The sequence below is a fragment of the Podarcis gaigeae genome (genome assembly GCF_964106915.1).
Source record: "Podarcis gaigeae genome assembly, chromosome: 8".
In the NCBI taxonomy this organism is placed as follows: Eukaryota; Metazoa; Chordata; class Lepidosauria; order Squamata; family Lacertidae; genus Podarcis; species Podarcis gaigeae.
In genome coordinates, this window is record NC_139684.1 from 24,474,198 (window position 1) to 24,499,534 (window position 25,337).

The 25,337-nt window shown below is 43.8% G+C and overlaps 1 protein-coding gene across 1 annotated transcript; it reads left to right on the forward strand.

Annotated features, from left to right (window-relative positions):
• The first annotated feature begins 3,574 nt into the window (after positions 1 to 3,574).
• On the forward strand, positions 3,575 to 8,975 carry LOC310850791 (arylacetamide deacetylase-like 4). The gene is made up of 4 exons (XM_083752743.1): positions 3,575 to 3,944; positions 4,706 to 4,922; positions 7,258 to 7,321; positions 7,968 to 8,975. Exons 1-4 carry the CDS (start codon positions 3,768 to 3,770, stop codon positions 8,740 to 8,742), a joined length of 1,233 nt encoding a protein of 410 aa, XP_083608869.1. The 5' UTR covers positions 3,575 to 3,767; the 3' UTR covers positions 8,743 to 8,975.
• The last annotated feature ends 16,362 nt before the right edge of the window (positions 8,976 to 25,337 follow it).

The following is a 25,337-nucleotide window of genomic DNA, read 5'->3' on the forward strand; positions in this document are numbered from 1 at the left end:
CACTTATCCGAGTCACAGTGGCACCATAAAATGTAGCACCCTGCTTGTGGTTAACGCTTAGCTGGAATGAAATATTCAACGCAGCAATAGAGAAATTAAAATAATAATTTATTTGTCAGACAAATAAATGAGAGGCTCAGTGGTATATGGTTACCAAGCTCTGGCCTGGCCTCTTGCCATCCTGGCCAGCACTTATATTCCCTTAATCCAGCCCCCTTTGCTCCTCCTGTGGCTGCCTCTGTCCAATCAGCCTGGTTGAAATTCCTATTGGCTGTTTGGTAGAACCAATCACAAAAGATACACCCACAAAAGATACACCCACTTCCTTGCCCTTATAAGGGAGACAAAGAGCTATATATAAATGACAAATAAGTAATAATATATCTTACATGGAATCTTAATTACCAGCTCACCTCTTTGCCCTCCTTGCCCTATTGCCTTCTAAAACAAATGTTTAATCTTACATTTTTATGTTCAACAGATGTCAAGGATCTCGAGTTTCACATCAATATTGAAAGATTTCCTTCATTTGAAAGTTTCTAAACAAATGCCTGACAACCATATATCAGGAGTGCTCTATGGCGTCTCCTGTCTGGCAGGGGGCTAGGCTGGTGGCTGACTTAATTTCAGGATAAATACAACTCTTACAACCATATGAAATAAGAATCTAGCATTCCTTAAATCCTTTGCATAATTACATTTAAGCCAATATATTTAAGCTAATATATTTCATTCACTTATCATAGGTAGCCTTTTAAAAGAATAAAGCCTTTGTAAAGTAAAAAGGAACTCAGTAAAAAACAGCTTTTAAAAAAGAAGCCTCTTCAGTTTACACCTCCCCCCTTTCCCCCTCCTTTCCCAGCCAGCTAGATGCTTCTTCTCCAGCCAAGCCAGTTGCCTTTCCCAACATTTAACCTTTTTAACTCTCTCAGTTTAAGAAAAAGAAACAGCTTTTAAAGATTTCTTTAAAATGCTCTCTTTTTCTGCCAGCTAGATGCCTCTCCATTGCTCTTGGCCTTTTTAACCTTGGAAAGAAGATCTGGCTCATTTTACTGAGAGGCACTTTGGTATTATTTTACTATTTACCCTTGCCTTTAATTGTGTTTTCTCAGTCTGCAAGGGCAGCATATGTAATTCTCCCTTTTTATGACTTTGAGAATTGTTTTTCTACTATAAATCAATGGGGCCCCCTTGTCTTAGGAGAAAAACCTCTTGCCAAGGTTCTTTCTGCCTGGCATGAAACATTTGAAAATCTTTTTAAGCTCATTTTTAAATACAAGCCTTGATAAAATATAGAAGCTCTGATAAAAAATGCAGGCTTATGACTAGATGCCTCAGAAGCAGGGAGGAAACAAGAAAGTTGTTAGTTATTATATTCAGCCAGTACGGGGAAAGATGAAGAAATCACCATCCCTGAGTTCCTCCCCCTTCCAGGGGCCAAGGAAGAGGAGTGTGATGAGGGCGGGCCGCCCCGGGTATCATCACTGAGGAGGTGACAAAATGCTGGGCAGCACTCACTGCGGGGCCTGCAGCGCACCTGAGTCATGCGTCTCTCCTGGGAGTGGTTCACCATGGTTTCCACAAGTTTACATGGGATACAATAATCCACTAAACACTGATTGGAAAAATGTGGTATCACCCATATTTAATCCACTGATATGACTGCATCCTGTCAATCATATAGAAGCGTGGCAATGATTCCCCACCCACACCCCAATATCCCTGCTGGTGTCCATCTTCCTTCTTCAGTGCCTATGCGTCATTCATTATTTGCCATTAGATAGAATTTCAAAGTAGATATTAAAGCCTCCCATCAAATCTATTTTTCTTCTTATGCAGCATTGCTACATAAGAAAACGGTGCCTGCAAGTCTCTACCAATGGTCTCAGCGTAGCATCTGCACAATGAAAGCACACATTGGTCTTGCATTCACTTACATGCAATTTCAAGTTGTAACAATCCCAAGCCAGAAGGAGCTACTTTTCATTTTGGAGAGTTGGCAGCAATTTACCAACCTAGCCACCCTTCCACTCCCGGCCACCCCCTCGTTTATACCTGACTAAATCCCACACTCACCCACCACACCCACATGTGCTAATTTATCTCCATACATTCAATGCAAGAAAATAAGAGCACTCTATCTCATATATTATCTCAAACATCATTGGTTCAAATGACTGGTGATTTGCATAGATTTTGTTGGCAGGAAACTTTTATACTAGGGATAACTGGAGCAGATATCCCCCCAAACCCAGTTAAATCTATTTCCTTATGCAACAATGGCAGAATGAAAATCAGATGCACAGAAATGGTGATATGAGGTAGTGCCTACCAAAAAATAAAAGGACAGCTGAAATTGATAGACTATGTTGAATTGGCAAGTTTGACGTGCAAAATCAGAGATCAGAAAGACTGATTTTAAAGAAGATTGGGAAATGTGGGCAGAATACTTAAAAACACAGTGTAAATTTTAATTATTATTTTTTTGCTGAGCACTTTGGGTCAAAAGAAATTTTGGGTTTTTTTGTTAGATCATTTATTAATTTTCCAATAAAAGACATCCAATTAACATATCAAATCTTAATCCAATATAAATAAAAAACTAAAATAAAACAAGAGGTTGAATTATCTTCCGAATTGTAATTTTTAATTTTACGGCTTCCTATAGACTGAATCTTGAGCATGTCCAAATCTCAGACCTGCCTCTTGTTGATATTTCCATATTTCCACATCTTGATTTTAACTCTCTGAACTTCTTTGTCTCTGGCTCTGTGATCCTCAATCATGTCAGAAATCATTTAAGCTTTCATCCCTCGAATGCAGATTTGTTTGTGTAATGTACCTTTTCAACTGTTTTTTTACTAGCGTCATTTCATCTGGCTCCATTCCAATCCGGGGTGTTATCCAACTCTCTGAACTTTAATGTCTTGGCAACTCCCAAATCGTTAATCCTTCTCGTCCAGGCTGTTGTCAAAACCTTCCTTTTAAAAGTGGAAAGGACCTAACAGAAGCAGAAGACATCAAGAAGAGGTGGCAAGAATACACAGAGGAATTATACCAGAAAAATATGGATGTCTCGAACACCCCAGGTAGTGTGGTTGCTGACCTTGAGCCAGACATCCTGGAAAGTGGAAAGTCAAATGGGCCTTAGAAAGCACTGCAAATAACAAGGCCAGTGGAAGTGATGGTATTCCAGCTGAACTATTTCAAATTTTAAAAGATGATGCTGTTAAGGTGCTACACTCAATATGCCAGCAAGTTTGGAAAACTCAGCAGTGGCCAGAAGATTGGAGAAGATCAGTCTACATCCCAATCCCAAAGAAGGGCAGTGCCAAAGAATGCTCCAACTACCGCACAATTGCACTCATTTCACACGCTAGCAAGGTTATGCTTAAAATTCTACAAGGAAGGCTCAAGCAGTATGTGGACTGAGAACTCCCAGAAGTGCAAGCTGCATTTAGAAGAGGCAGAGGAACCAGAGACCAAATTGCAAACATGCGCTGGATTATGGAGCTGGATGGTTCGGTGACTGGATTTGAAATTCCTGAATAGTGTACCACTAATTGTGACAACCTAACCCATGAAATTGCTGTTGGTATTCTATTGGATATCACATCTACATGGAAGTGTGTGTTGTAATTGGTAATTGATGTGTTCATCAACCAACCTACAACCAGCTGTGTATAAATACCACTGGTGGAGTTAAACAGCAGCAAATGCTGACAGTTTAGGCTCGGTGTTTGCGTCTCACTCTTTGGAATTGAGAAATGGAGCTTCTTCAGAGCCTGCTGCTGGGGTTGATTGGAGTTATAGGGATTCCTTCCCTGACTCTTCTCTCCTGGGCGATTTACTATGATCTTTCCAAGAGTGAAATTCCACCTGGATTTGACAGTCCATTAAAGCTTCGAGGTCTTCACTGTCTTGCCATAATGGCATTCACTGTGGTAAGTTGGGGACTGGATGAGCCATTAGTTGAGCCAGCAGGTCCTTCTTATGTTCTTATGGGAAAGGTGATTAAGAAATGTATTATTATTATTATTATTATTATTATTATTATTATTAGATTTAATAATACGTATCTGTTGGCACCATGCAAAAACATTTCTATATCTTTTAAAGGTGTTATTGGTTTGCTTTGTTCTTGCTTTCATTGTGTATTTTGGGTTTTTATCTTATTTTTCTTTGCTGTGAACCACCCTGAGATCATTTCATAAAGGGCAGTATATTTAATTAAAAATAATAACAGTTTATATATTTAGGTTATTCAAATAATGCTTAATCCAACATGCATAATGAATTCACTTGATGATGATGATGCAATGAAGATATTATCATATTCAATAAGGGCTTCCTTTCAGCCTATAGAAGGACACACATAGAGAGAAATAAATTATTCACACAAAGCCATGTTTTCTTTACAACATGGTTTCTTCAGCAATATTGCCTCATAGGCAAGCAAGGAGATTGTGGATTGTTTCTCCAAAGCTTAGCTTGTTTCCCAGCTTCTTTTGCCTCTGTACCTTGGTGGGTGTTTGGGTTGGGGTGACCAATTCCAAGCTGACCAATTGAAATTAATCGACTTTGCTAACATGGGCTCATTCATTTCCATGGGTCTACTTTAAATAGGACTTATTTGGATACCACCCCTTGTGAATAGGATGCAAATGTGGGCATGTTTTCATGTGACTTTTCCTTTGCCCAACAGGGGAAGTGTCTTGAGCTGCTGGGTATCTGCAGACAGGTTGCTGTTATCCGCTTCCTCATGAATTTCTGGAATCCAAGAGCGGATCCCAGCCTCTCTTCCAAAGATCTGCTTTTTGACGGGGTGCCTGTGAGGGTTTATCAGCCCAAAACACCATCTGCTGGCCCAAGGAAAGGATTTGTGTTCTTTCATGGAGGTGCTGGGATGATTGGAAGCATCGGTAAGAGATTAAAGCTGTGAGCCTATGAACACTTATCTAGTGGCAATTCCCATTGAACTCAATAAGCCCATGTAGAATCCTAGAAATGGTGTGAAACCTCTATTGTCAAACCTCCCTGTCGAACAACTCTTACCATCAGAAAGGTGTTTCTAAAGCTTAGTTGGAATCTGCTTTCTGGGTAGAAGTGCTTCAGATATCATTGGAAGAGAGGTTTACAGGGCTGAAATACAAGAGTGTTGGTGGTAGTTCCTGAAGAGACAAGGGGCACACATGTGCTTTGGATTTTCATATGTTAAGTTATAGACATGGAACCTCTTGTTGTCATGGCTTCCCAGATCCTACGTCTCTAGTGGTCAATGGTCAGGGAACTGGGGTGCTGCACTCCAGCAAGCAGTCCCTGGGGGAGGGACAGATGCCCCCCACTGCTGATACTGGGGGTATGGGGGGGCACCTTTGCCCCTCCAAGATCTTGCTTCTATGAATGCAACTCCCATGCTCCCTCGCTTCTACGGCTAGACAGATTTCTTCTAAGGTGGAGATTTGGGAGGTTCTTATAACAAGTTCGTTTTTCCTGTCTCTGAAAAGTGAAATATGTTTGCATATATGAATACAAACGATAACATGTTAATTAAATGAAAGCTTGCAACTCATGGATCTGTGTGTAATGATCTCAGGCAGGCAAACAGCTCTGATAAGAATTAATGAGCCTCTGGAAGATTTATGTATGTTTATTTACAGTTTCTCCTGCCAACCTAGCAGTTTGAAAGCACGTCAAAGTGCAAGTAGATAAATAGGTACCGCTCAGGCGGGAAGGTAAACGGTGTTTCCGTGCGCTGCTCTGGTTTGCCAGAAGCAGCTTAGTCATGCTGGCCACATGACCTGGAAGCTGTCTGCAGACAAACGCCGGCTCCCTCGGCCAATAAAGCAAGATGAGCGCCGCATCCCAAGAGTCGGCCACGACTGGACCTAATGGTCAGGGGTCCCTTTACCTTTACCTTTTTATTTACAGTTCAAAATCACGGAGCATGCCAAACGCCTGTCATTCTCCAATAAATGCGCTCAATCTGAGTTTCCGTTTCTCAGACAGCACAAAGGGAGACAAGATCCGGTCTTTCCCCTTTCCCCCTTATTTAGCATTTTCACCTTCTCCTCCATCCTGCTGCACGGAGAATTTGGGCATCCTCCCCCCTCACTGTCCAGCGAAGATTCCTCTGAGAGCTCTACTCTAGTATCCTCTTCCAGGACATCTCCCCCCCAACATTCTGAAGCCACAAACTCCCTGCCTTTGTTGCTCTGATGGCTTCATAAGACTAAGAAGGAAGGGGGCTAAGTAAACCCACCCTTGCCATGCCTGAGACTGCGATCTCTCATTCTCAGAGTCAGCCTCATTCTCAGAATCAGACCACTCCCAAGCGTCTCACCCTGCTGGATCCCCGACACCATGCCCCATATCTCTTAAGCTGAAGATTTGTTTGTGTCTGGGGGAGGGGGGTGGGAGGTTGTAATTTTGTTCAATTTGTTTTTATATGCGAACCTATTTAATTTGCAGTTTGGGAAGCAATTTGTGAACCCAAAGTTCTGGGAACCCAACTCTGACACTCACAACACAGCACTCAAGAAATGGGATATGCACGATGCATAAAAAGGCTTATGTCAGTGAATATTGCATGTAGCCATATTGTATGAAAGGGAAGATTACTTTGCAAAAATGGAAAGATTGGAGGCAGCAGTGCTTCTGCTTAGCAGTTGCTAGAAACCCTGGGCGGGTAGAGAACTGAAGGTAAGTGTGACATCCCTGCCTGTGACTCCTGGGAGTTGCAGTCTCACAGCATGTAGAGCAGGGGTAGCCAACCTAAGGCCTGTGGGCTGGATGTGGCCCAATCACCTTTTCAATCCAGCCCATTGACGGTCTGGGAATAAGCGTGTTTTTACATGAGTAGAATGTGTCCTTCTATTTAAAATGCATCTCTGGGTAATTTATGGGGTCTGCCTGGTGTTTTTACAAGAGTAGGATGTGTGCTCTTATTTAAAATGGATCTCTGGGTTATTTGTGGGGCATAGGAATTCGTTCATCCTCCCTCCCATATAGTCTGGCTCACCACATGGTCTGAGGGACGGTGGACCGGCCCACGGCTGAAAAAGGTTGCTGACCCCTGATGTAGAGCAATGGAAGCCAAAGGTGTCATCCTTCGGGTTCTGCTGTGACTTATGTCCATGCATTTCAGTGGGTCTTCTGTGAATGCATCACCCCTGGGTTGTGAAACAGCTTCCTTTCTTTAGGTACATCTTCCACATAATTGTTTTCCAATTTTGAATTTCCCTCCCAACTTGCTAGCATTCTACGAAGATGTCTGCAGCAAGATTGCCAAGGAGACTGATTCAGTGGTTGTGTCTGTTGGGTAAGTAAACACAACCCCATGGCCTTTCATAGGGAAAGCGTGTAGGGGCCCAGCATGCTGCTGTATTTCAGGCTGGCATCCCTGGCCATATTCCCTGCAGGAGAAAGAGGCTCCCCACGAAAGCTGTCAACACTCTGTTCTGTGATTGAAAATCAGAGCTTCATGCACTTATGACATGAACACGCTCACTTCTGTGGGGGGACTATGAACTGGGCATAAGGCCTTGCACAGCACCGCTAACCAGGGCCTCCAGATCAGCCTCAACTTGGAGACCACCCAACCCAGATCCAGCCTGGAATCAATCCGGGAGTGGGGCTAATGTTCAGTTAGGGCTTTTAAATGCATAATCAGGAAGAGACTGGGAAACGCCCCTGCATCTAAACAGATGGACGAGGGAAAGTTGCAAGTGGCAAATGGTCTTCCACCAGCTGGATCCAATCCTGCAGGGTTCTGCTTCCCTAGTTTTCCCTACACTCTTTTGCTAGCTGGTAAAGTCTTTTTTTAAGGGCATAAGCCAGCTGACTTTGACCTGCATTGTATCTGCTATAACTGATCCAGCAGGCTCTTCTTGTAATTCTATGTGATCATGAAAGTTTTTCTTAAAAATACTGGAAGCTTAACACTCTGCTTCTGTTTTATTCTGCAGCTACCGCCTGTCTCCTGAGCATCTTCCTCCCGCTCAGTACAAGGACTGCCTTGCTGCTACCATACACTTAATTCAAAATGCAGCTTCCCATGGGGTGGATCCTTCCAAGATCATCGTTGGTGGGGACAGTGCGGGGGGCAATTATGCTTGTATTGTTGCCCAGAAATTGGTGGAGAGATTAGACCTTCCAAAGCTACGGGCTCAAGTGCTCATCTATCCTTATACACAGACTATGGACTACAACCTGCCTTCCTATCAGCAAAACAGTTCAATGCCCATCCTGTTCCGGGAAAACGTTGCTTACTTTGGATTGAAGTATACTGGAAATGACCCTTCTTTGTTAGGCCAGGTCCTGAAGGGCTCTCATGTGCCAGATTCAGTGAGGCTGAAATATGGAAAGTGGGTGAGTCCAGACAACCTTCCAGAGAGATTTAAGGGGAGAGGTTACAAACAAGTCCCACTTGCTCCTTATGAACCTGACGTCTATAGGCAATTGGCAGAGACATTAGAAGCCAATTCTTCTTGCCTTATTGCTGAGGACTCTGTCATCCAGAAGCTTCCTGAAACCCTAATTGTGAGCTGCGAGTACGACGTAGTACGAGACGACGTACTGCTGTACAAGAAACGTCTGGTGGACCATGGGGTGAAAGTCAGCTGGTTCCATGTTGAGAACGGGTTTCATGGGATGATAAACTTCTTCAAAGGATTCATCTTTGCATTCCCTGCTGCAGTTGAATTAATGGACAGCATCGTAGACTTTGTTAAAAACTTATGAGAGGAAATCTCTTGAATTTGTGAGTCATTCATAAAGAGGGGAGAATCTGCCAATGTCAGCTTCTGATAGTTTCTGATTTTTCCAATCTTCTGTTCAGTTCTCTACGATTCTGTAGAAATATGTGGTTCTTGGGGGCAGCAGGGAATTCCTCATGAAAATTCACCAGCACTTTAGTGTGAAATTTCACCAAGAAACATGTTTACTTCATATGGATTACAAACAATTTGCTCTAATATATGTCATTTCTATTTTATTTTCAATAATATATGCATTTTACGGAGATTTCCTCTTCCATTTTCCATTTAGTACACATTAGTTGGCTGGAGATCTGCACTGCTAATGCTGTTCTAGGCTGAATCAACAGAATTATAGTGTCCGGATGAAGAGAAGGAATTGTTCCATTCCATTTTGCCTTGACCAGGAGAACTGTGTCCAGTTCTGGGTGCTACAATTTAATTAGGATAATTGATAAGCTGGAATTTGTGCAGAGGAAGGAGATTGGGCTGATCAAGGGTCAGGAAACCAAGATGACAGCAAACACTACAAAAAAACTCAGTAGAGGCAATTAGAATAATATCTATGATTTGATGAACTTTTGAAGATTCCTCTGCTTAAAAAATATATCAAAGGAAAGCCTATTGGTTCACATATTTTATCGATTCTGTCATTTGTATTGTTGAAAACCTCCAAAAATGGGCCACCTTGGGCCACCAGAACTGTCTGGTGACTAGTAGCATGGTCTAACAACAACAACAACAACAACAACAAAAACAACAATTTTTATTTATACCTCGCCCTCCCCAGCCAAGGCCGGGCTCAGAGCGGCTTACAAGCAATAATAAAAACAAGTTGAATGATTACAACTTAAAAACAAAATTAAAATACAACATTAAAATATTGAAACATTAAAATATTAAAATGTAGCCTCATCGCAGGAGAAAAAGGAAAAGAAAAAAGAAAGAGAGGAAGGGAATCAAATTGGCTCCAAGCCAAAAGCCAGGGGGAACAACTCTGTCTTACAGGCCCTGCGGAAAGAAATCAGATCCTGCAGGGCCCTAGCTTCATGAGGCAGAGCGTTCTACCAGGCCGGAGCTAGAGTTGAAAAGGCCCTGGCTCTGGTTGAGGCTAATCTAACTTCCTTAAGGCCCGGGACCACTAGGGGGTTGCTATTTATGGACCTTGAGGCTCTCCGTGGGGCATACCAGGAGAGGCGGTTTCGTAGGTTCGAGGGTCCTAGGCCATGAAGGGCTTTAAAGGTCAAAACCAGTACCTTAAATCTGCCCCTGTACTCCACCGGGAGCCAGTGCAGCTTAAAAAGCACTGGGTGAATATGCTCCTATGGCAGAGACCCCATGAGGAGCCTCGCTGCAGCATTCTGTACCCACTGGAGTTTCTGGGACAGCTTCAAGGGCAGCCCCGCGTAGAGCGAATGACAGTAGTCAAGCCTGGAGATGACCATCACATGGATCACTGTGGCCAGGTCGGGGCGGGAAAGGTAAGGGACCAACTGTTTGATGCGGCGAAGGTGGAAAAATGTCGCCTTGGCTGTTGCTGTAACTTGCGCCTCCATGGAAAGGGAAGCGTCAAGGATTACACCCAAAGTCCTAACGGAAGGCAATGGTACTAATTGGCCCTCGCAAGAGAAGGGAGTTGGTCAAAATGCTCGGCTGTGGGGTTGTCATGGAGCTGCCTATTTTGGCCCTCAATGCCTCTCCCCGTGCATACAGTGCCCCTTTGTAGTACAAGAGCCCTCCTTTTTCCTCAAACCCCCCATTTCCCCCTTTCCATCTCTGAGCTCCCTAATTTAGTCGGAGCAAACTCATTGTGTCTGGTGAGCCCAACCAGTTCTTGCTCCCCTACCAGTCCCCTACCACACGACCATCAGTCTTCTGGGAACATGGCCCTGGCCACAGGAGGTACTTTGCCTTCCATATACTCAGGTTTTCTGGAAAGTGCGTCTGCCCTCACATCCCCCCCCCAGGAACGTATTGTATCTCAAAGTGATGCTGTGAGAACGTCTGCGACCACTGGACCTGTTTCTGGTTGAGCACACGCACTGTCCGCCAGTATTTCAGGTTCTTGTGGTGCTGTCAAGTGAGCAAAGTTCTTGATGAACTTCCTGTAGAGGTTGCTGAACCCTAGGAACCTCTGCACATCCTTCTTTGTTTTAGGGCTCTTCCATTCCAGCACTGCTTTCACCTTCTCCGGGTCCATGGCCACCCCTTGTCCGACAGTCGGTACCCCAAGAACTCCACCTCTCGAGCATGGAATTGGCATTTCTCCAGCTTGACCCACAACTGATGCTTCTTCAATTTCTTTACCCCATGTCTGACGTCTTTCACGTGCTTCATTTTCAGATCAGAAGGTCATCCAAAAAGGCCACGCAATTCTTGTACAACAGGGGCCCCAACACGTGGTGCATAAAGGCTTGAAAGCAGATGGATCCCGATTGCAATCCAAATGGCACGACGAGATACTCAAACGCCCTCAGGGGTGAACTTGGTCATCTTCCATTCATCCCCCTCTCTCACTCTAATCAGATTGTACACTCCCCTTAGGTCCAGTTTGGTAAAAAAATTCCCCTGCCTCACACGCATCAAAACATCGTCAATTCTGGGCATGGGGAAGGCTACGGGTTCAGTTACCTTGTTCAACAGGCAATAATCCATTACAAGGCGATGCTGATTCATCATTTTCTTGTCCACAAAGAATACTGGGCTCCCCCCTATGGCCTTCGATTCCCTTATGAAACCCCTCTTTAAGTTCTTGTCAATAAACTGCCTCAACTCTTGCATCTCCTGGTGGAACATGGAATACAGCTTACCCACTGGGAACTAGGCCCCCGGAAGCAGGTTGACTTCGCAGTGATAGGGCCTGGGGGGGGGCAACTTTCTCTCGGTCGCCAGCAAACTCCGCTTCTTGTAATTGCAACGTGTATTGTATCTCTGTCCGGAACGTGTTGTAATCTTGGGGCTTTCCTCCAAACTTATTCACGAGCCCTGGGACCTTCCTTCCAATCGGGGTGGCTCTGGCCTGACCATCCTGTGCTCGCCTCTCCTCCAGCCAGGCTGACAGCTTAGCAATGTGTGCCTCGAGGTCTTTGTTCCTCTCAATTAGCCCTTGCACCATAGCTTCCTGCTCCATCTCCGCGGCTGTTTGGGTCTGGCTCATCGTGCTACCTTCACACGGGTACCCTCGAGCAAGGTCAGGGACTCTCAGATTGCTGTAAGGGTATCAGGGGGTTGCTCAAGAGCAATCAGGCAAATATCTCCCTGGTCTGTTGTAAAGCCTTGTTATTGGTGCAAAAAAACCCACAACCTTCACCATGCAGAGCGCCACTATTCCATGGCTCGCTCATTCACCGGCAGAATCTGAGAGTGGGCAGTCCTTAAACCTTCCCCAACAGAGTAGTTTCTTGACGCCTAGTCTGCGCTTCCCCTCTCTGCATGGAAGCCTACTGCGCAAGGAGGGTGTGGTAACAGAGGACCTCTCTCCTCCCCGCTTTGTTCAGGCAAGGTGTCCTGGCACCACCTCATCTCCTGCGAGCCCTGCAGCTCCTCTCCACTAGAGGCGTGGCTACTCTCCTCTGCTGAGGAGGTCTGCTTCCCACAATCTTTGTGGGCTCTCTGTAATCCATCTGGCTTTCCCCCTCTCACCCTTCAGGTGATGGCAGCTCCCTGACAGTGTCAAACCACTGGGTTTGTTCCTCAGCCAGTGTGGTGTGGTGGTTAAGAGCAGTAGATTCATAATCTGGGGAACCGGGTTCGCGTCTCCGCTCCTCCACATGCATCTTGGTGTGTGGAGTGCCGCAGGGCGCAATTCTCTCCCCGATGCTTTTTAACATCTTTATGCGCCCCCTTGCCCAGATTATCCGGAGCTATGGGCTGGGCTGTCACCAATATGCTGATGACACTCAGCTCTATCTGCTGATGGATGGCCACACTGACTCGGCCCCGAACACACTGACCAGATGCTTGGAAGCTGTGGCTGGATGGTTTCGTGGGAGCCGATTGAAACTAAATCCTTCGAAGACAGAGGTCCTATGGCTAGGTTGGGATGGCATGGGGATGAGGGACCAACTCCCTTCTCTTGCGGGGGCCCAATTAGTGCCATTGCCTTCCGTTAAGAGTTTGGGTGTAATCCTTGATGCCTCCCTTTCCATGGAGGCACAAGTTACAGCAACAGCCAAGGCGACATTTTTCCACCTTCGCCGCATCAAGCAGTTGGTCCCTTACCTTTCCCGCCCCGACCTGGCCACAGTGATCCATGCGACGGTCATCTCCAGGCTTGACTACTGTAATTCGCTCTATGCGGGGCTGCCCTTGAAGCTGTCCCAGAAACTCCAGCGGGTACAGAATGCTGCAGCGAGGCTCCTCACGGGGTCTCTGCCATGGGAGCATATTCACCCAGTGCTTTTCAAGCTGCACTGGCTCCCGGTGGAGTACAGGGTCAGATTTAAGGTGCTGCTTTTGACCTTTAAAGCCCTTCATGGCCTAGGACCCTCGTACCCACGGGACCGCCTCTCCTGGTATGCCCCACGGAGAGCCTCAAGGTCCATAAATAATAACACCCTAGTGGTCCCAGGCCCTGAAGAAGTTAGATTGGCTTCAACCAGAGCCAGGGCCTTTTCAACTCTGGCTCCGGCCTGGTGGAACGCTCTGCCTCATGAGACCAGGGCCCTGCAGGATCTGATTTCTTTCCGCAGGGCCTGTAAGACAGAGTTGTTCCGCCTGGCCTATGGCTTGGAGCCAATTTGATTCCCTCCCTCTCTCTCTCTCTTTTTTCTTTTCTTCTCCTCTTTCTTTCTTTTCCTTCTCCTGCGATGAGGCTACATTTTAATATTTTAATGTTCCATTATTTTAATGTTGTATTTTATTTTTGCTTTTAAGTTGTAATCATTCATCTTGTTTTTATTATTGCTTGTAAGCCGCTCTGAGCCCGGCCTTGGCTGGGGAGGGCGGGGTATAAATAAAATATTATTATTATTATTATTATTATTATTATTATTATTATTATTATTATCTGCTGGGTGACCTTGGGCTAGTCACACTTCACTGAAGTCTCTCAGCCGCACTCACCTCACAGAGTGTCTGTTGGGGAGGAAGGAAAAGGAGAATGTTAGCCGCTTTGAGACTCCTTCGGGATGTGATAAAGCGGGATATCAAATCCAAACTCTTCTTCTTCTTCTTCTTCTTCCTAGAAGGTAGTTTCAGAACTTGAGCAAAATCCTGTGGCTCTGTACAATTAACATGACACACTTTTGTTGCACCAAAAGTCAATTTATCAGGGGGAATACCCGTGTGGACCTCCTAGGAATAACCACTGGGCTTTCCTTCTCTTGTTGCTCCTCCAGTTCATCATTTTGTTGTTCCTCTGATTCACTGCTTGTGGCACTTTGCAAAGTGTCAGTGTCTGAGGGCAAATTTTCCCCACTTTCTAGCCTTTCCTCAGCAGCTGGCTGACTAAGAGGCTCCTGTGGCTGTTCTGAGAAAGGAATTAAAATACTAGTATTGGCATGAACCTGTTCCCAACTATCCTGTTCAGCAAATTCAGCATTTCGTGAAATGACTACTCACCCATGTCCCAAAGCAAAATGATAATGCCTGCTAGAATAGCCCTGATAGCCCTGATAGCCAATGAAATGTAGCTTTCTGGTTTTAGGCTCACCTTTGCCTCTCATAGACTTGGGGATATGAACAAAAAGCCCAACCCCCCCTGTAAACCTGCATAATCCGGTTCCTTCCCAAAAAGCATTCTGTAGGGAATATCACCCGTGGCAGTAGTGAAAGTACAGTTCACTAAAAAAATGGCAGTCAAGAGAGCTTCTCCCCAAAGCAGTAAGTAATTTTATTTAGGGCCATAGGCCCATACAGGTAAAAACGACACATAAATAACAACTTGTGCACGTGGGGAAAACAGCCGCTAAAACACCACTATAACAATAAAATACTATAAGACAGAATGGCATACTACGCCTTAGTTAGCTTGTAGTGCTCCTTGGCGTCGCTTTTGGGTAAGGACAGCGACCAGGAACCTTGCCACTTTCAGGGTCGTATGAGTATCCTTATCCTGCAAGATTTGGGCAAGGTGGAATTTTGGTGGGGTACCCTCTAGTTTCTGTATGATTGATCCCAACAAATTTGCCCGTGGCACATTGAACAGGGGGCAAGTGAACATAATGTGCTGGAGCGACTCCGGTGTCTCCTTATCACATTCGCACATGGCGGGGGCTTGGCCCTTTGAGAATCTATGTCTCAGGACGTTGGAGGGAAAAACGTTGAACCTCGCTTTGGTGAAGGCCAGTCTATGGGCAACAGTCGAAAGGGAGGAGAGGTATGATGGAACGCAGTAGGTTAAAGTGATACCAATGTTCTGAGGCGAACAAACACCTCCCCCCAGCATATAATTTCGCTGTAGATCGATGTCATCCAGTCTTTGGCGGATCAGTCTTTGAGCAGTAATTTGGTCTAGTTTTAGGGAATCTGAGGGAGAGATTCCATAACTCAGGAGTTTGGCATGAATTCTACTAGTCCAAGGGCTAGAGAATTCATCTCGCCATAAGCAATGGACAAGGTAGTGGTTTGGTAATCTATGCCACAATGATAGCCAATAATTGAAGACTTGCTTCCACAGGCAAGTTTCTAAGGATGCGATCTTCAATTCTAGTCGCATGGCTGCGTTGCTTACGCACAGGGGGAGCATTAGGAGCCGATGTAGGAATTGATTTTGCAGTGTTTCGAGAGGAGCAAGATCTGTCATCACAGCGCAAAGCGGGGCAGCATAAGCAAGCACGGCAACCACTTTTGCCTTGAACACCTTTAGGGCCGAGGGAACATGCAAAGCTCCATCCGAAAGAAAGAATCAGAGGAGCGCATATGACAGAGTTTTGGCCTTGTTAAGTAGGTGTTGAATTTGAGCTTTCCACCCCAAATTGTATTGAAAAATAACTCCTAGGTATTGAAATTTTAGAACTTGCTCTATTTTTGCTCCACCAAGCTTCCATTCGTATAATCTCCGGCTTCTGGAGAAAATCAGAATCTTGGATTTGACATGGTTGGTGATTAATTGGTTGAGTTGACAATACGTGGCAAAGATCTTCAAAGCTCTGGTTAGTCCAACACGTGTATAAGATAGAATTACCGCGTCGTCAGCATATAAAAGGAGTGGGCAGCGGTAGTCTGCTAGTCTAGGCACGTGTGTACTTAGAGAAGAGTTAACTAGGGGTGCTCGCATGTCGCTGATGAATAGGTTGAAAAGACAGGGAGCCAATATACATCCTTGGCGCACTCCCTTGTTTATTGGTATCGAATTTGTGAGGTCGCCCGCAGGAGTAAGTCTCACTCTGGCAAGGGTATCTTTGTGGAGCTGACTTATAAGCCATAAGACTCTTCTATCAATGCCCTGTTTCGCAAGTTTCTCCCATAGGATATTTCTAGGAACGCTGTCAAAGGCTGCCTTTAGGTCTAAGAAGGCAGCACAGAGGTAGCCCCGGGGAGGAGAGGTGTACTTCCGTGCAAGATGATAAAGAACTATTGCATGATTGGTTGTAGAGCGTTTAGTTCTGAACCCTGCTTGTTCGTGGCCAATCTGATTAGTCTCATCTACCCATCGCAATAGTTTAGTCAGCAAAAAGCTGGCATAAATTTTCCCTATGATCGAAAGGAGGCTGATGTTACGGTAGTTTTCCGGCTCCGTTGGAGAACCTTTTTTATGAATTGGTACTATAATGGCCTCCTTCCATATTTTGGGGATGAGGCCAGAAGCGTTGATTGCATCGAAGGTTTTGGCCAAGATGCCAGCCCACCATTTTGGGTGTAGTTTAATGGCTTTGGCAGGGATCAGATCGGGCCCTGGGGCTTTACCCGGTTTCAGCTGAGCTATTAGCTTGGCTATTTCGTCAGGATCGGTGGGAGGCCAAATAGGTAAGTGGGTAAACAGATGCGTCAGGTGGTCAGAGGGAGCATCCGCCTGTGAGAAGCATTTCTTCAGGAACAATTCCCATGTCGGTGCAGGGATGACTGCCCTTGGGTATTTCCTCACCCTTCTATTGATCAAAGACCAGAATTCCCTGGATCTGTGTGGATTTGAAGCAGTAATCAAAGCCTGCCAGCGATTGTGTTGCCACTCACGTTTGGCCATTTTCTGCGTGCGTTTGTAAACTAGCTTGGCTTGTGCATAACTAGCTGGCAGAGTAGATGCACCGGAGGTCTTATATACATTATATATAGCACGAAGGCGCTGTCTTGCTTGTTTGCACTGAGAGTTATACCAGGGGGCACCGTAAGTATATTCGTTTCGATTTAATATTTTGGGTGGTAACCTGAAGAAGGACGTAAGATCAGTCGTAAGATGGTGGAAGCATTTCAACACTATGCTATGCTCGTCTGAGGCAGAGCCTATGTTGGGATGGGGCCCAAGGATTTCTTTTTGAAAGAATTCCTGATACCTTTGAGCCTGGGTCTCCGACCATTTGATTCCTCTTACTTGGAGAGATTCGTTGGTTACCATCTGGGTCGCATGTCTATGAGCCTCCGACTGCCAGTTCAGGGAAAGCTTGGCTACAAGGGGAAGATGATCACTAGATTGTACATTCTCTATCTTAAAGGTGGAAATACACTTAAGTAGATCCCTGGAAACCAACAGGTAATCGAGGACGCTGTTTGATTTAACGCTCAGGTGGGTAAAATCCCCAGGAATATCAGGGAGGCATGTGCCATTTAAGGGGACCAGATTTAAATGGATGGCCATTTGATAGAGGAGTACTCCAGCCTCATTTACTCTGTGGTCTTTAGAAGTTCTCCTCATGATATGTTCCAAATCATAATTATCAAGGTTTGGAGTAACCCACCATTTGGCTTTGGTCAGCGAGTCCCAGTTTGCTGCTGTGCGGGCGTTAAAATCGCCACCTATTATGGCTGGGGTATTAGGAAACTTAACATAGCATGAGAGCAAATGCTCTTCTAGCGAGCCCCATTTAGAGCCAAGTTCGGGGGAAGAACCCCCAGGTGGCAAGTAGACATTTGTAACTAGAAGTGAGATCTTTCCCCCCGCAATCAGCCCGTAAGGAGGCAAGGCCTGTACTAGAGTAAATTTAGAATGTAGGTTGAGGGAGATGCCTATTATTAGGCCCCCTTTAGGGCGGCCTCCTTTCAGGGAGGGGCAGGCAGGGAGTTCTAGAAGCTCAAAGCCATTTAGAACAATTTTCTCTACTTCCCACGATTCTTGCAACAAGATGATATGAAACAGGTTAATATACTCCAAGAATTCTGGATCAAGTTTTTTTCCCCTCCAGCCCGCAATATTCCAGCTGAGGACTGATAGGGGCGAGTTCCTGTTGTGTCCAATTCGCTGTCATTTCAGGGAGAGATGTGTGTCCTTAGGGGGCTTCTGATTGTTAAATCTCAGTCTGTAATGCATAGTGCCTTTCAACTAGTGTGCTATGCGTTTCAGAACTTTCCAATCCTTAACAGTAGGATTGTTGACTTGCCTGCTTAGCAAATTACAGCTAACTGCAATGTCCGGTCTTGAACATCTGGCGATGAAATTTAGTTTGCCTAGCACACTTCTATATAGTGTAGTGTACAGTTTTATTTCTAGGTTACGCAGACAGAACAGACAACCTCTCTCTATGAAAGCAGAGAGCAACTGGAACAAAGGAACAAAGGAAACAGGCAACCAGTAAACATCACATCCATCTCCTGCCTCCGTGAGACTTCCAACAGCCTGGAAGGTCTCTGGAATGTAAAAAGAGTCCTGTGACTCTAAGCAGCTGCTCAGTGGCAAACAGAAACTAACACAGTTCTGAGTATGATGCGCTGACCAAAAGTGGAGATCAAGCTCTGTTGGGATTAATTGCCCTTGGCATTTTACAACACCCTTGGGTAATGTGTTTAGAGCCACTTTACATAGCAGCAGAGGATTGCACCAGGGATTTGGCATTGCTGCACAGTAGATACCCAAACCATGAGGCTCTGACAGGGACCTGGAGACCTTCTGTCTCCTTCCCAAACCCAGGAAAGTGAGGCATGTTAGATGCTTTCTTCCCAAAAACATACAGCTCTAAAACTGAACCAGCCACCCAACCACCCCAAAGAAAAGCAGCTAAGAGCATGTTGACTTGCCGATTTCCTCTAAAGTGGAAGTGACCTTACCTCCAGAGTAGCATGATCCTAGAATCCTCCTGGTCCTTCTCAAAGCCTTGTAAGCGCTTTCCCAGGTTTGGAAAGATGAAGGGAAGGCTCTAGGACCCTACCAGAGCCTAGAGCTCAAAGCCCTGTGCCAGCTCTGCCACTGCTCCCTCAAGCGAGGGTTGTCACTTAAGCCCCTGTGCCCTACCTGGTTAAGCTGGCCATTATGGGCTGCATCACATAACTAACTCCCCCAGCTAGGTGTTGGCTGAAGTTGTTTAGATCAAAAGCAAATGCTTGTCTATCTTTGCTATGTGGTGTGTGATTAATGGGAGTTTCCCTCTGTGAGTTAAGCTTTGGGTTATGATAACATACTGAACATATTTCAATTTCCCTTAATCTTGTATCTGTATTTCTCTTGCATCCCAGCGGTTGATGATGCCTTATTTGTGTTGCTTCATGATGGCCTCTAGTCTTCATTGTAAATTGCTACTAAAAATCCCAGTTGTGCTTGGCTTAAGTTGTGGGCTAGTCTCAAAGTCTCTGAAAATCTTTAAATGAAGCGAGGTACCAAACTTTGTACGATGAAAGATAAGCTGTGAAGCTTTTTGTATTCAGCAAATAAAATGTCCAACACTGAACAGAGATTCCGGATATTGACTGCTGTTTTGTAGATCTTCATCAGCATGGTGGGAAAATACAGAATTATTTCATAAACTGAAAATAAAATTTTACAGACGATGACCTGCATGACATATCACTTTACAAAAATTATAAACTGTAATACAAACAGTAATGAAAAAGAGTACACACCCCATCTTATTTCGAATGAACATATGTGAATGAAAATATCAAATGCTGTGGTGGGTTGAAGCCCCATGTTGGGTGAAAGGTTCCTGCATGGCAGGGGGTTGAACTAGATTACCCTCATTGTCCCTTCCAACTCTACAATTCCCTACAGGCCCTTTCAGGTGCTAAGGTGGGCAAGGGGAGCTCTCTTGGTAGCTCCACTGCCCTCAAAAGCTCAGGAGGCTTGGGGAGGGCACCCTCCGTGGTAGCCCCTAGGTTGTGAAACTTTCTCCCTGCAGAAGTGCATCTGGCACCTTCAATAGAAAACTCAGGTTAATGTTGAAGATGCACCTCTTTACCTCGGCTTTTCATACTTCAGATGTATATTTTTTGAGCCCCACTTTATTTCTGAGATGGTCAATTATTTTAACCTGTTTTTAATACTTGTTGGAGATTACAGGGAGGAAATCCTGACTGAAACCAATAGAAGATATAAGGAGCCAAGTTACCAATTGATTACAGTATCTGTTATGTACTGAAGTTCTCACCCTGGGCCAGCAGGGGGATACTGTAGGTAGTTTTCACTCAGGTCCACATATGCAAATAAGGAATTGAAAGTGACATTCAGTGATTGGATAATTACAGAAAGTTGTTACTGTTGCTTTGTAGTTGAGCTGGTTGGCTGAACCCTTCAGCCCAGTTCTGTTCTGGGACTTTGAATAAACAAGAGCTGTTTGAAGAATCGCTGTGTCATCTGATATGTTCACCCACAACTTAACAGTATCATCAGTTATGTGATGTGTTTAAGTTCGATTTTAAAAACACGGATTCCTGGACCAAAGCTTACAATTTGAAAGACAAGTTTTACAGAATAAGGACAAGCTATTGTCCAAAATGTATAACTTTTTATTATAATGAGAAACAAAAGACGAGCTAGTTAAAGCCTAAGCGACACATTGGGCAGTAGATATAGGACACAACATAGATTTAAACCTCTGGGAGAAACTTTGGAAGAATGATTTGAAATTTACTGCATGTTACTCATTGAAAGAGAACTATATGAAAATGATTCACAGATAGTATTTAACCCTGCATTGATTGGCTAAGATGTATAAGGCAGAATCAGATATGTGTTGGAAATGTAAAGAAATGAAGGGAACGTTTTTTCACATGTGATGGACATGTAAAAAGGTAAAAGAATAGACTGTGATATGGTTTATGAAATAATGATATTGGAAACTGCTATATATAATTACTAAGAAATTCAGATGGAAGAGATTTGAGGAGGCCAAATAATATGTTTATGAAGATGGATTTTAATTAATTAATTAATTGATAGTCAAGTGATGATCTGTTGTATTGTATGTTTCATATTCTTTTTCCTTTTTCTTTTTTTACTGTTTCATTCTTTTTCCTTTATTATTGTCAACTTTTTCTTTTTTCATTATGTTTATGTATTAAAAATAATAAATATTATTGTAAATAATAATAAAAAGGTAAAAGAATATTGGGAAATGATCTATAATGCGTTGAAAAAAATGTTTAAAATAACTTTCCCAAAAAGACCAGAGTCCATTTTTGTTGGGAATAATCCAGACTGAAATTCCTAAGTGTGAACAAAATTTATTTATGTATGCAACAACAGCGACCTGAGTTTTGTTAGCCTCAAAATGGAAAGTGAGGGAGGTCCCAGGCAAAGAGGACTGGCAACTTAAGATGGTAGAATATGCAAAGCTTGCAGGTTTAACATATAGAATAAGAGAGCAATAAGAACATATATTCAAAGAAGAGTGGAAAATATTTACTGAGTATATGGAAAATAACTATACATAGCTGGAAATGCTGACAGCATTAAGATAAAATCAACAGTGTAATGTTGGAGTGATGTAAAAGTGGAGAGTCGACTAATGTGGTTGTAGCAAAATATGCAGGAATGAAAGATTCATAAAATGAACCAAGGAAAGAGAAGGAGGGAAGTCATTGGATATTTAACAGTATGTAAAATGTTTCTTTTAAGATGTAAAATTGAAAACTTAATAAAAGCTATTTTTTTAAAAGCAACAACAACAATAACCTGTTTTTAATAATGTGCATCATTCTGGAGCAGAAAGCTGGGTCAGACTGCAAATCTGCTGAAGGCATAAGTGCCCTAACTGGCATTGTGAAGGGTAATTATGACGTACAAGTTGTGATCCTAATGAATGGTTTCATCCATTTAATTTACTTAATGACTAAATGGCTAATTACAGGAGGTGGACGCGGGTGGCGCTGTGGGTTAAACCACAGAGCCTAGGACTTGCTGATCAGAAGGTCGGAGGTTTGAATCCCCGCGACGGGGTGAGCTCCCATTGCTCGGTCCCAGCTCCTGCCAACCAAGCAGTTCGAAAGCACCTCAAAGTACAAGTAGAAAAATAAGTACCGCTCCGGCGGGAAGGTAAACGGCATTTCCATGCACTGCTCTGGTTTGGCAGAAGAGGCTTAGTCATTCTGGCCACATGATCCGGAAGCTGTCTGCAGACAAACACCGGCTCCCTTGGCCAATAAAGCACCACAACCCCAGAGTCGGACACGACTAGACCTAATGGTCAGGTGTCCCTTTATCTTTAACCAGGTTAAACCTATGTTAGTCACTTGACAGGGCAAAAAATGTTTCTCAGTGTAATAGCAGAAGATAGACAGTCTCCAATACAGTCTATGGATTTGCAATGTTTTCATACGTTTGTGATGTCAAAGAGAAAAACAACTACCAGACTTTTAGAAGACATCTGAAGGCAGCCCTGTTTAGGAAAGCTTTTAATGTTTAATAGACTATTGTATTTTAATATTCTGTTGGAAGCTGCCCAGAATGGCTGGGTGAACCTAGCCAGATGGGCAGGGTATAAGTAGTAAATTAGTAGTAGTAGTAGTAGTAGTAGTAGTAGTAGTAGTAGTGAGGACTTCCGGTCGGCGCCAGCGCTTAATGGCGGTCCTCCCTTCAAGCTCCGGAGGAGGACTGCTTCACGAGTTCGGGTCTGACCGCTACGGCGAAGCGGGGACCCTCAAAAATCACAGGCGCGGAAGCCTGTGAGCAAGGAGACTCGGCGGGCACCATTTGTGCCCCCCTTTACTGCAAAAGAGCCTTTTTAAAGGCTCCGGAGCGGCATTGAGTGTGCGCGCGGTGCTGAGAGTCGCTACCCAGCCCGTGGAGTGAAGCCGCGTCGCTATGAGCAGAGAGCGCCGATTCCTTCCTGAAATTTGGAATTGAACTTGAATACCCGTAAGTAGGATTGAAAGGCTTACTGGGATTTTAAAAACATACTTGAAATTTGGCCGAAAACGGGAAGGTAAAAATTAAGGAAGTCTTCCTTCCCCGGACTGCATGACAGCTAAAACAACGAAATTACAAAGCTGCAATCCGATGAAAATTAAATCAAATTGAAAACTGTCTAACCTGGACATTGAACTTGAACCTCCCCCTAGCAGGCAGGAGCAAGGGGGAAGAGAGGTGGACTTTGCATAACCTGCATGGAAAAAGTGAAGGGAAAAGTTTTCTGCCGTTTTAGACTCTTGGAACGGACTGCCTATAAGAGCAAGGCACTGAGACAGTGAACTGTCATTTGGGATTTGCTACAAAGTTGGGACTTTATTTGCTACAAGTTTGGGACTTAATTGAAACTATTAACTGACAGCTTTGACACATTGGAAGATTGTTACTAAAAAATCCTTTTTAGAGACTTTCTGTTTCTTTGTTCCTTTGTCTATTGGATACTCTGGACTACCCCCTCTAGAGGGCTGAGAGGTAACAGTTGCAAAACAGACTGTAAAGAAGTCGTCAGTGGATTTTTCCATTTAAAAGCTGTTCCTGTGGGAACGACCTTGGGACATGAGTGGCCCAGCAGAAGAGATAACAACAAGAGCTAAAAGTAAAATTGCACAAAAGAAAAGGGGCTCAATATCAAGCCTACTGCCAGCAGGTCCAGCTGGGCAGGAAAAAGTGACAACTATTCCTATGGATCCAGTGACACAAGCATTAGTCAAAATAAATGAATCTTTAGAAGCCTTGAAAAAGCAGAGTACCGAAAATACTAAACAGCTGACAGAACTTTCAACAAAATTAGATTTGAATACTAAAAGCATTACATCTAATACAGAAATTATAAATAAATTGATTGAAGAAAATTCCACAATTTGAAAAATTGCTGAAGAAGCTAAAACTACTGCAGAAACTACACAGGAAAAATTAGTACCAGTCTGTAAAAAGTTGGATGAACATGAGGCGGCCTTGTCTTTGCTGGAACTACAGAGGAAGGAGAGGAATCTGAGATTGAGGCTAGTCCCTGAAAGTGAAAAGGACAACTTGGTGGACTTCCTCACAAAAGAGCTTTCGGAATTTTGGCAGGTAAACTTGGAGGAAGAAGAATTTAAGATAACAGCTGCCTTCAGACTGGGTAGGAGACAAAATAGAAAGAGTCCAATTGAAATACAAGTCCAAGGAGAAAAATTTTTGACAGTCGGAATTTATGCACCAAATGAAGGGAAGGCAGAATTTTTTAAGAAATTGCATGAGATCTTAATGGACTATCTGGATTATAATGTAATCATGTTGGGAGATATGAATGGTGTGGTCTCTACAAACATGGATAAAGCACAAAGACAGGTGGTCTCTAAGGATGGGAGATTACCAAAGACTTTATTTGAAATGACTGAAAATATGGACTTGATTGATATTTGGAGAACAAGGAACGCTCTTGAGAGAGAGGGAACCTTTTTCTCTGAAGCAAAAATGACATGGACAAGAATTGACCAAATATGGATTACTAGTGGGATGGCTCCAAAGATAAAAAAGTAGAAATCTGCCCAAAGACTTGCTCCGACCATAACGCTGTAAAGATGGAGATGAAACTAACAACAGCTGGTTCCTTCAGATGGAGAATGAATGACACCCTATTTAGAGATGAAGAGATCTACAAAAGGGCCCAAAAAAACTTTGAAAGACTACTTTGAGATAAACCTGAAGACAGAGGTGGAGAAAAGAGTGATTTGGGACGCAAGCAAAGCCGTGATGCGAGGCTTCCTGATACAACAGAATTCTTTAAAGAGAAAGAAACAAAATGAAAAGAAAGATAAGATTTTGGAAAAGATAAAAGAAGGAGAAAAGAAACTGAGGTCAAAACCAAAGTCTCATGAGATTCTGAGAGAAATTAAGTTTTACCAGATGCAGTATATGGAACTGATGAATCAACAGATAGAATGGAAAATTAAGCAAATGAGACAAAGGACATTTGAATCAGCAGATAAATGTGGGAAACTTCTTGCATGGCAACTGAAGAAGAGACAAAAATTGAATACAGTTACAAGTTTGGAGGTGGGTGGAAAGAACATTTATAAACCAAATGAGATTAGCAATTGTTTTCAGAGTTATTTCAGAAGACTATATGCACGAGGGCCGGAGAATGAAGGAGAAATAGATGATTTTCTTAAGAAATATGGACTACAAAAAATTTCACAACAAAGTACAATGGTCTTGAATGAGAAAATAACAGAACAAGAAATAGAGGGAGCCATTCAAAGTATGCAACTGGGGAAATCTCCAGGACCAGATGGACTGACTTCCAGATACTATAAAGTTTTGAAGGAATGGTTGATACAACCGTTGAAGGAGGTCTGTAATGAAATCTTAGGACTTCCGGGTCGGCGCCA